Here is a 12,128-nt window from a genome sequence, read left to right as displayed (position 1 = left end):
AGCAAAAACTTTTGTTACCTGGTGTCACCCTAGCCTATGTATATGACAGTGGGGCCAGTGCGGTGCTGACTCAGCAGGGTAGTCATCATTGGCTGGTCAAATCTGGCTATGGGGCCCAGGTGTCATGGGTCATTTCTTTTAACAGATTGTTTATTTTATCTACTTAGTGGTGGGGCCCATAAGTCATACTCTATGTAGCATCAAAGGTTAGTACTAATACATGTTTTAGGTTAGTTAAATAGGACTAATCCTAGTCTAATGGCCGGCCCGTTTGGTAGTGGCTCAAGCCATGCGTTTGGCTAGGCAAACCAGGGGCAGCATGCACTGCACATAGGCCACGACGGCCATGTCCAGGAGCAGCAGCGCTGCAGTAATAGGGAGTAGCCGCAGCGGCAAAGAGCAGCGGCAGTAGCCAGGTAGCAGCAGCACCGCAGCCAGCAACGCAGCAGCAGCAATAGCAGCGCGGCAATCGCAGCAGCAGGGGAGCGGCCAGCGTAGGTGGCGAGCAGCAGTACAGGAGGCAGCGGGGGCAACGGCGAGGCGCGGGGGCAGCCAAGGCAGCAGGCGTGCACAGCAGTAAGCAGCAGCAGCACGTACATATGAGCTCGGGCTCCGGCCATGGTGACCACAGACGAGCACGGGAGCGGCGGCAGACGGCACAGATCGAAGGGGCAAAGCGGGGGAATCGACAGAGAGGCTCACCCCGATGCTTGTGGACGAGGTTGGGAGATCGGCGTGGCCTGGAGCAGCGGCAACCGGCAATGGACATCGGCGACCGTGGGAGAAGATGAGGACGATGGCAAGGCCGCGGGGCGTTCTGGCACGAGTTCTTCTCTGTAGTCGAAGGAGACGACCACAGGGAGGCTCCTGGACATGCTAGCCGGCGACAGGGAGGCCGGTGGCCGCGGGATCGACGAGGTCCATGGCGACCACGATGCGGTTCTTCGCGGGAGAGAGGGAAGAGGCGCGAGGGGGAGAAGCTAGGGTTTCGGTCGAGTGGGGGCGGGGGCTCGGCCTTAAACAACCAGGGGATGGCCGCCACGATCCCCTCCTCTGCCCCCGCAGGGAGATAAGTGGGAAAGTGGGCTGGGCCTAAATCACCGCTGTAATAATACTCCAGTACACAATAGTCCTCCACCGTTATCCTTTTTCTTTACCTGTTTTCATGTTCTCTCCTGTTTTGTATTTATTTACAATAGCAAATGACTTCTAGTAAAAATGAGACTTGGCCCAAAATTAGGGATGGAATTTTATATACCGCCAAAAAAGTTTGGCAGTCATTTATATTAGATTGGAAATTTAATAAATTTAAAAAGCAATTAAAATATTGTTTTTACCCTTGTTTTAATTGTTTTAGGGAATTTAATTATTTTTTGCAATATTGGTTTCTCTCTTAAAAATACTATGTGATTATTTCCAACATTATGAACATTTTTTTTTCACATTTGAATACTCTAAATTTTGACTTTGTTTTAAATTTGAATCAGTTTCGAACCAACGCGAGTTTAACAACAATAATCGTGGTGGCGTGGCATCATCAACAAGGGATCACTGTAGCTTAATTATCCAGGCGTCACATGACGCGAGGATGTCAACTTTAGTTGTCAAGCATCGCAACTTTTTTTTGGATGACAAGTTTCAGTCTTTTTGGGTTTGTTTTCTTTTTTTAGGTTTGTTCGTTTCCCTTCCAGATGGCAACTTAGTTGTAAAAAACATCAGGGCGGGATTGCTTCGTGCCACACACGTGGCACTTATCATTTGGGTTAAACAAATACTTGGAAGATTCTAGATGTCTAGTGAACTAAGATGTTTCTGGAAAATTACTTGAGTGTTTCACGAGGGAATGATATTTGAGAGGAAGACTTTAGAAATCAAGGATATTCCTAGAAACATATTTTGGAGAACTCTAGAATTGGAATTAGGGAAAAATCTAGAAAGTAACAACTAAAATACTCGTATAAGAAATATCTACGACACAAGATATTTTGGAGTGACAACTAAAATGTTCATATAAGAAATATCTAGGATATGGACAATATAGTAGACTGTGAGAAGATATGTGTATTACTATGGCTAGGATGTTCCAACTTGGCGACAATCAGACAATATTGATGTAAATAGGGGTACCCAAGAAAAAGGTAACAACAATCCAACCTACTCCCTCCGTTCCTAAATATAAGTCTTTGGAGAGATTGCACTATGAATCACATACGGATGTATGTAGATGCATTTTAGAATGTAGATCCATCCATTTTGCTCCGTACGTAGTCCATAGTGAAATCTCTACAAAGACTTATATTTAGGAACGGAGGGAGTATATAAGAGGAGGTGATGCCTACCATGATTATGAGAACAAAAGATGCCATTAGAGTGTCATAGTAGAGTTACTAGGAACACACGTATCTTAGAGGTGCTTCTTTTCAGACTCCGGAACCCTTGATAAGGAAAATTTCTAAAACAAAAAGAATATGAAAAGTCTGGTTTATAAAGTTTAAACACAAGGTATCATCTCGTAGCAAAATCTGTAATGTAGGCAAACCAATTAATTTAGTTTGATACCATGTTATTTTGAATTTTTGTTTCAATAAAAGGAGCTTTAAGATCCCACCGATAAAATTCTAACATGATAACACTTGAAAAAAAAACCTGCAAAGAACATTGATCATGAAAGGTGTTTCCAAGAGAGTGGCGACATAACAATGCATCATACAAGATAGCACTACCCTGAAAAAAAATACCCTGCAAAGAACATTGAACATTATTATTGTGATAACAAATTAATGAAAAACTATCCAAGAGTGTGGCGCCATAACAATACATAATTTTTTCATCAAGGACAACAATATTCTCAAAGATGTTTCAAAGAAAATCTTCCTTGCAATCTTACAACTTCATGCTATTAAGATAGCACTAGCTTAACAATCATTCCAAGATTGAGTAAATGCGCCGCTCATATGACTGCAACACTTTGTTGTGCATATCCACTGTGATGATCCAGTCCTCACCAAAACTGTCACACTCTTGCAATATGAAGTATAAACCATGATTATCATGTGTGTTCACAATAGGGAATTGTGGCACCCATCGTGGAAGGGAAGACTCTCGGAAGTTTGCAAGAGCCCATAAATCATCGACTTGGAACATGCTTGTCTGATGCCATTCCAACTCCGGCATTTTCAAAGTCCAAACTGTGACTGTGAAACCAGATTTCTTCATGCTTCCAAAAAAGCCATTATCGATGTCAACAAACTTAACAATACCTTTGCATACACCAACAGTTCTATATGCCTCAGGGTATACACGACCATAAGAGAGATCATCGAGCTCAGTCCAAATTTCTATCCCTGGAAGCTGGATGAAACGGAGCTCTAGATTTTCACCAGCAGAAAGCACGTTGCAGGACAATAAGCCGCGGTGGTAATCCACCCAATATATTGTACCATCTGGATAGGAGAATACCTGATCTGTCTCCCATAGGCACGGCTTGAGGGCCTCGCCATCGTAGGGCATTGTTGGACTCTTCAAATCCCAGTGTCCGGTGGCAGGAGAATAGTGCAAGAACTCGACACGCTCCATCGCCAATCCTGTTTGCAGATCTAAGTCAGTCTTGATTGTCCGAAAAGAAGCCACAACGAAACCCCCGTCGTCACAGGGGACGATGCCACAAGATTGGGCCCAGCCGGTGAAGGTGTCGGGATTGGGGAGACGACTGAGCGACGGGCGAGTGGGGTGGGCCTTGTATACGAAGAGGTTCTGCTTGCACGACAGATCATCGGCAGCGTCGTGGACGACCATGTGGACGAGGAGGAGGTCGCCGCAGGCAGCCAGCACCAAGGGATCTTTGAGGAGCGTGTCGTCGGTTTGCATGTGCAGGTAGGACTCCGCGGGGGGGAGTTCGAGCCGCACGGAGACGCGGACTCGGCAGTCGTTGCTTGTGGTGGTGTAGGCGGCCGCCGCGGTGGACAGAGCTTCTCCGCCCACGACAACGCGAGGGTTGAACAAGCCCGATTCGTGGCCGACAACCGGCGGCGGTAAAAAGAGCAGCGGAAAAGAAGCCATGGCGTGCGGCGGAGGGATTTGGGAATTTGATTCGATGGAGGCCAAAGCGGATCTGATATTTTCTCGCAGGAGGGGGAAGGCCGATCTAGTTTGGTAGCTTCCTGATTTATTATAGGTAGTCGACGAAGGGGGCCAAGATAACGGAGACCGATCCGGCTAGGTACCCGCTTGGATAATCTCAAAAAGAAAAAAAAAAGGTACCCGCTTGGATTGTCATGTCGAACGTTGCTACACACATGACGTCATTTGCACGATTTATGCACGAAGCTCTTAATCAAGTTGTTTTTTAAAACTTGTTAATGGTTATTGATTTTTTATTTTATTTTTTGAAATGAAAGGGGTTTTTCCCATCCCAATTTTGATTAAAGCCAAGGCAAACCACAAGCAAACCAGACTGTTAAGTAGCGCTCGGCGACAACCAAAATAGCTGCCACCGATCGACCATACAGGATTCAAATAAACTACCCTATTACATTCTCTCGGAGAGAGTTTTCATCAAGGGGGAACCAAAGAAAGGTGCATAGAAGATAGATCAATCTGACACACAAAAAGCACCCTTCCGGTCCCAATATTTAGTTACTCCAGACGATCCTAAGCAATTCCCCTCTTCGACGATCCAAAAGTCTTAAGCACGGGAGAAGAAGAGCACCCTGGACCTCCGTACACAAGATTTTCCATTACCTGATCGTCGCCCCCACCAGATCCAAAACACAACGTATACTTCACCATCTTCTCCCTTGAAATACAAAGTCATTGCGCAAAAGCCATAAGCTCCACAAGGTAGCAAAAGTAGCAGTGTTTTCATAATGTTTCTTTTTCTTCCAAAAGGAAGATAAGGATGTGAAAGAAACAGGTATATAAATGTTATAAAGAATTCAACAATAATAGCCCATATCTCCTTAGCAACAATGCAGTCAAAGAAAAGGCGTTGTATAGTTTCTAGTTCACTACAAAAGACACAAGACAAATCTTCTACATGTCTTCTTTTGGCTAGCTTATCCCTTGTTAAACTTTTTTTATTAAACATCAGCCATAAGAAAACATGAATATTCGGCGGAGCTTTAATTTTCCAAATAAAATCTTTGATCTCAGAAGAGATCCCATCAAAATTGATCATTTTATAAAAATATTTAACAGAGTATTGGCCAGAATTTACCAAAGTCCACACAGGACAATCTGCACTGTAGACAGTGTAGTTTGTTTTACCAAGTTTACAAGACAAACCATCTGGACATAGTAATCTCATCAACACATCTTCTAAAGGTAAGGTGCAGGTTTTTTCTCCATCCCAAACTTGAGCAAGAGTAGCCTCTTGCTGCTGACAAATGCCAAACAAGTCCAGAATGCAGTTTTTAGGGAACAATCCCCAACCCAGTTATCATGCCATAAGGCAATGTTTTCTCCATTTCTAGGAGTCCACCTATAGAAAGTTTTTGCAGCAGCAAAACCCCAAGAAATACTCTTCCAAAAGGAGCCCGGAGTAGGTTTGGCATAAAAAATATCAGGTTTGTTGGTGGTATATTTGAAGTAGATTATGTTTTTCCAATCACTATCTCTGTCATCATAAAACCTTTACCCCAAGAAGCAAGGAGAGCCATATTTAACTCCCTATGACTGGGAACCCCCAAACCACCATTTTCCCTTTTCCTAGACACAAGGCCCCAATTAGCCAAGTACTATTTATGAACCTCTCGAACATTGCCCCAGAAGAAGTGAGACATTTGAGGAGATCATGTCAATAGCCCATTTAGGAAATTTCATAATGGACATGAGATAAGTAGGTATGCTAGCAATACATGTAGTTAGAAGGATCAGTTTGCCTCTATAGGAGGGATGCTTGCCCAATCAACCAGCAATGTTCTTAGGCCGCGTTCGGACTCCCTCCGCTCCGCGGCTCCGCGCCGGAGCGGAGTGGCTTGCTAGGTATAATACGCAGAGCTGCTAAAAGGGCGCTCCGCCGGCTCCGCTCCGCGGAGAGCGGCCGAACAGGCCCTTAATAATCCTATCAATTATTGGCTAGAGTTCTTCCCTCTAAGTTTTTTGAAATGTAGGGGAAGCCCAAGATATTTAAAAGGGAATTCACCAAATTGGCAGCAGAAAAGTTGCGCAAATTCTTTGGACATGGCATCAGAAACATGTATGGTGTGCAGATCACTTTTATGAAAGTTGATTTGTAAACCAGAAAGTTTTTCAAAGCAAGTCAGGATCATTTCAGATTCCTAGCACGTTCCAGGGAGTCTTTAATGAACAGAATGGTATCATATGCATATTGTAAGCATACGCCCTCCCCATGGATGGCATGAGGAAGGAGCTCACAAATCAAACCATGATTGACAGCTTTGGATAACATTTTAGAGAAAACATCTGCAACCAGATTAAATACAAAGGTGAATGAGAATTACCTTATTTGAAGCCTTTTCCTCGGCAAAGTGGGGGTTCATTAGTGTCATTAATCCTAACCTGGAACATACCCTGGTGTAGAGTACTAAAGATCCAACCCACCCATTTCTCACCAAAGCCTCTAGCGAGAAGCATCTTCTTCAAAAAACCCTAGATCACTCTATCATAGGCTTTCTCATAATCAAGCTTAAGAATCAATCCACTTGAGCCAGATCTGTGAAGCTCATGAATAACTTCATGGGCCATTACCACACTTTCTAAAATAAACCTCCCTTTAATAAAAGCAGTTTGCTTGGAGGAAATCAGTTTGTCACATAAAAGGGGAGACCCTAGTAGTCATAGCTTTGAAAAAAAATTGGCAACACAATTACTCAAACTAAGGGTCTAAAGTTTTTCATATCTCTGGCATGAGGAACTTTAGAAATGAGGGTAATAATAGCAAAATTAAGTTTGTAAATGTTTAGGACCCCATTCTCAAAAATTGTAACCATCCACATAAAATAAATTTTGATTAGGTCCCAAAAAGGTTTGGTAAAACAAAAAGGACAAACCATTAGGGCCACGAGCTCCACAAGCATAGGAGCTCATAATAGATTGTTTGATTTCCTCCTCAGAAAAGGATTTTTCTAACATCTCTCTCACCCTCATTAACCATTTCTCCTTCAGACCAAAACCCAGCATCTAGATGGATGTCAGGTTTAGGTTGAAAGGCAAAAAGATCTTTGTAAAAGAAGGTGGCAACATCAAGCATATCACCAGTGGATGTCACAACCCCTGAAGGACCAACCAACTCAGAAAGGTGGTTTTCCTTACTATGATTGACAAGAGCATGGAAATAAGCATTATTACAATCACCTTCTAATTTTTTCTATCTATAGATCTTTGCCAGTGGGAAATTTCCTCCCTTTTCCAAATATCCTCAAGCTCTTTCTTAATGCTTTTCATCCCATAAAAGTCTGCAGCAGATAATTGTTGAGATTTAGATACACATCCAAGATGTCAAACTCCATAAGGAGGAATTTCTTCTTTTTCTTAAGGGCAGCCTCAACATTAATGTTGGAAATATGCCCTAGAGGCAATAATAAATTGGTTATTATTATATTTCTGTGTTCATGATAATCGTTTATTATCTATGCTATAATTGTATTGATTGGAAACTCAAATACATGTGTGGGTACATAGACAACATGTCCCTAGTGAGCCTCTACCGGACTAGCTCATTGATCAAAGATGGTTATGGTTTCCTAGTCATAGACATGAGTTGTCATTTGATGACGGGATCACATCATTAGGAAAATGATGTGATGGACAAGACCCAAACTATGAACGCAGTATATGATTGTGTCAAGTTTATTGCTATCGTTTTCTGCATGTCAAGTATATGTTCCTATGACCATGAGATCATGTAACTCACTAACACCGGAGGAGTACCTTGTGTGTACCAAACGTCGCAATGTAACTGGGTGACTATAAAGGTGCTCTACAGGTATCTCCGAGGGTGTCTTTGAGTTGGCATTGATCAAGATTGGGATTTGTCACTCTGTATGACGGAGAGGTATCTCAGGGCCCACTAGGTAATACAGTATCACAATGAGCTTGCAAGCAATATGACTAATGAGATAGCCACGAGATCTTGTATTACGGAACGGGTGAAGAGACTTGCCGGTAACGAGATTGAACTAGGTATGGAGATACCGACAATCGAATCTCGGGCAAGTAACATACCGATAGACAAAGGGAACTACATATGGGATTAGCTGAATCCTTGACATCAAGGTTCGACCGATAAGATCTTCGTAGAATATGTGGGAACCAATATGGGTATCCAGGTCCAGCTATTGGTTATTGGCCGTAGAGGTGTCTCAGTCATGTCTGCATAGTTCTCGAACCCGTGGTGTTTACACACTTAATGTTTGGTGATGATATAAGTATAGTTGAGTCATTATGGTGGTTACCGAAGGTTGTTTGGAGTCCCAGATGAGATCCCGGATGTGACGAGGAACTCCGGAATGGTCCGGAGGTGAAGATCGATATATTGGACGAATGGTATTAGAGTCTGGAATTGTTCCGGGGGTACCGGGTGATGACCAGAGTGTTGGGGGGGCATAGGCCAAGGGGAGGGGGCAAACCAGCCCACTAATGTGCTAAGCACCTCCCTCACCCCATCTCACGTAACCAGGAGGGCTGGGGGCGCCCCCTGTCAGTGTCAAAACCGGTAGATCTCGGGTAGGGGGTCCCGAACTGTGCGTCTAAGGATCGTACGTAACAAGGAGGCAGGGGACACGATGTTTACCCAGGTTGATGAGGACATCAATACCATTGTTACATCCATATTCCCTGCTGCTATACATACTGGACCAATTACTAGAGCTCGCGCACGCCAACTAAATTACCAGGTACTTTCGTTTCTTGGTAATGATTCTAATGTTCATGAGAATATGATGCTGCCTAAATTGGATACATTTGTTTTGCTTACAAATGAAGGGCCTAGCTTGGAGAAGGATGAACATTGTAGCAAGAACAAGCATGGAGATGATGGCATGCGCAAGGGGAACAAGAACGGAGTTACAAGTGATGATTTCAGGACTTTGAAGCCACCATAATGAGTGTATGAAGCCTTGGACAAAATATACAAGATGCCACTTCATAAATTTCGTCCAGAGGCTATTCTAGGTGCTGCGTCACCTTATTATTGGGCCAGACCCATGTAATTTCGAAATACATAAGTATAGGCTATTTTTAGAGTCCGTATGTGTGGGGAAACAAGAGATAGGGTTAGTTTCGGACCCCTCCACCAAGGGCCACGAAATTCACCCCCTCTTCCTCCATATATACAGCCCTTAGGGCACCGTTTAGACTTTGGGTTTTGTTTAGATTAAAGTTCGCCATAGCTGCAACTTCGCGTACTTCATTTGTGTTCAACAACCAGACAAAGGCGTCACAGAACCCCACCTTGATCAATAAAGCTTTCATCTTATATTCGCAATATCTAGATTGCAATCTCAGTTTCTTGCTTGTTCTTCGTTTGCTCGCAGGAAACAGACGTTCGTGGTCAGGTTGATCGTGCTCCGGTGTGGTCAATAACCTCTCGGAGTTGGTTTAGCGATTGCTAAGGCGCGACGTCCTCGCACGTTCGTAGTCGGATCGTCAAAGTCGACTTCCACCAAAGCGAAAACCACCATCTCATCGAAAGACGGGACACCTTTGCCTCTATCAAGTGGTATCAGATTTCCAGGTTGCTCGGTGAGATTTTACAGTTTTTCGTAGTTTAGATCGAGTCTGTTCTTCATACCTACAGTCCACGAAAAAGCCACAAAAAAATTAGGGTTAGTTCATCATATCTGAACCAATCTGAGCCTTTGCATAATCTTTTCTGTATTTGCGTTGTTGAATTTGCGGTTGCATCGTCGTGTCTAGTTGCTGGTCTTAGAGTCTAGTCTTTTAGAGTTTCGAGTTCTGGTCATAAGTTGTCACGCCGCCGCCGCACCATCATCATCGCCCCTGCCATCTACCACCACCGCTTATCCGCCACCGCATCGAATCCGTATCCATATACCACCGCCGCTATCATATACCACCACCGCTGCCATATGCTACCACCATATATCCACCACCAATCCGAGTTCCTTGCATATTAGGTTTGTTTTCGGGATCCATCTAATTTCCGATTCGTGTTTCCTTGTCTGAGTAGGTTTCGGATTCCAGCAATCTTTTGCCGTCCGTAGAAGAGGTTGGTTTCCAAAAAAAAAATCCGGAAACCATCCTCCGTTTAGGCCCAAAATTTTTCGAAAACGCAATTGACAAAAAAAATTCTGGCTATCCTATTTTTAGGTGTTTCTAAGCGTATTGATACAGTCGCTGTTATAGAAAGTTTTTTTTGACCCGTTTCCAGTTTTTGGGTCCAGGCAGTCGAAAAAAAATTGGTCGAAAAAAATTTCGTGCCCATCCTTTCAGTTTGACCTGGGAAGAGTTTTGAGACACTCGCCATTATAGTGATTTTTCGCAAAAAAAAAGAGCAGCGCAAAAAAAAAGCAGCGAAAAAAAAGAGGAGCGAAAAAAAATCCAGAGTGTGCTTTTCCCTTGTTTACGTGCAGCGCCGTGATTTTGTTAGTGTTCTAGGCTCGCGTCTCTAGCACGGTCTAGCCTAGGACCAGCACAGTACCGTCGTTGAGCGTTTATTCAACTTTGCATCTCTGAATTGATTATTGCTGACCTTTTTTGCTACCATATTATAAGCCTTCCCAGCTCCACATACATCTACGTCGTGCGTTTGATTCTCCCTGGTAATCGCTATATCCAAGCTTTGAGAGTTTTGACTACAACGGTTGCCGATCACCACCTGCTGCTGGGTAAGAACTGGTAAGAATTTGAGATTTGCTTGACGGGTTTGTGATACACCACCACCACTTCTTAGTAGTCTGTAGGATCATATTCTTGTGTGTTTCTATTTGCTGCTAACCATGGTAGGATCACAAGCCGATGAGACTGGTTGGGAGAACCTGACGAACAAATAGCTACATGATAAGTTTCAGCAAATGATGAGTGGACAGGTGCAAGATGTGCTAAACAGATTTGACGAGGCCATGGAGAAGATAGATGGCATTGAGAAGACGTTTGAAACAAAGCTTGACAGCAAGTTTAATCAATTGCTCGCGCGTTTTCCACAACCACCGCCGGCTGCACCTATCGCACCTCTGCAACAACAACAACTACGCCCCCTTCCGAATCAGTATGGATGAGCTCAGCATGTTCCTATTGAGCCAGGACAAAATTCTGGTGCCGCTGCTACTGCTGTTGGTGCTTCTTTAGCTCCTGCTACTGCTGCTACTGGTACCGAGGAGGATGATGAGTATGCGGCGATTATGAGGATGAGGTTGATCAAAATCAGAACTACGTGCAGCCACTAGCACCACCACCAGCAGGTCGACCTCAGGTATATATTCGTAATGGTAGGCCTGCACCACCACCTCAGGTACGAGATGATGTCCATATTCCTAAGCTGAAATTGAATATTCCACCATTTGAGGGTAGATATGTTCCTGATATATATCTTACTTGGGAGTTAGAAACTGAACAACGTTTTACATGTTTACAATATCCCGAGGAGAGACGGGTTGCTGCTGCTGTTTGTGCTTTCACTAGTTTTGCATGTGTTGAAGGAAATATGCCCTAGAGGCAATAATAAAGTTATTATTTATTTTCTCATATCATGATAAATGTCTATTATTCATGCTAGAATTGTATTAACCGGAAACATAATACATGTGTGAATACATAGACAAAACTATGGTCACTAGTATGCCTCTACTTGACTAGCTCATTAATCAAAGATGGTTATGTTTCCTGACCATAGACATGTGTTGTCATTTGATTAGTGGGATCACATCATTAGAAGAATGATTTGATTGACATGACCCATTCTGTTAGCCTAGCACTTGATCGTTTAGTATACTGCTATTGCTTTCGTCATGACTTATACAAAGTTCCTGCAACTATGAGATTGTGCAACTCCCGTTTACCGGAAGAATACTTTGTGTGCTACCAAACGTCACAACGTAACTGGTTGATTATAAAGGTGCTCTACAGGTGTTTCCGAAGGTACATGTTGAGTTGGCATAATTCGAGATTAGGATTTGTCACTCCGATTGTCGGAGAGGTATCTCTGGGCC

At 43.5% G+C, this 12,128-nt stretch overlaps 1 protein-coding gene across 1 annotated transcript; it reads right to left on the bottom strand.

Annotated features, from left to right (window-relative positions):
- Window positions 1-2,746: 2,746 nt before the first annotated feature.
- Window positions 2,747-4,182, bottom strand: LOC119276915. The gene is made up of 2 exons (XM_037558082.1): window positions 3,460-4,182; window positions 2,747-3,351 (listed from the first exon to the last, which is right to left on the bottom strand). Exons 1-2 carry the CDS (start codon window positions 4,057-4,059, stop codon window positions 2,923-2,925), a joined length of 1,029 nt encoding a protein of 342 aa, XP_037413979.1. The 5' UTR covers window positions 4,060-4,182; the 3' UTR covers window positions 2,747-2,922.
- Between the last annotated feature and the right edge of the window lie 7,946 nt (window positions 4,183-12,128).

This window comes from Triticum dicoccoides, chromosome 3B, assembly GCF_002162155.2.
Source record: "Triticum dicoccoides isolate Atlit2015 ecotype Zavitan chromosome 3B, WEW_v2.0, whole genome shotgun sequence".
Lineage (NCBI taxonomy): Eukaryota > Viridiplantae > Streptophyta > Magnoliopsida > Poales > Poaceae > Triticum > Triticum dicoccoides.
Note: the sequence above shows the minus strand (reverse complement) of the source record. Positions and strands in the feature narration are given on the sequence as shown.

What these genes read in the sequence shown, in the direction of transcription:
- LOC119276915 (XM_037558082.1), bottom strand. Translation starts at nt 4,059, where the DNA reads ATGGCTTCTTTTCCGCTGCTCTTTTTACCGCCGCCGGTTGTCGGCCAC. An exon ending in GCCTATGGGAGACAGATCAG is followed by an intron (nt 3,352 to 3,459) that starts GTATTCTCCTAT and finishes CGTTTCATCCAG; the next exon opens with CTTCCAGGGATAGAAATTTG.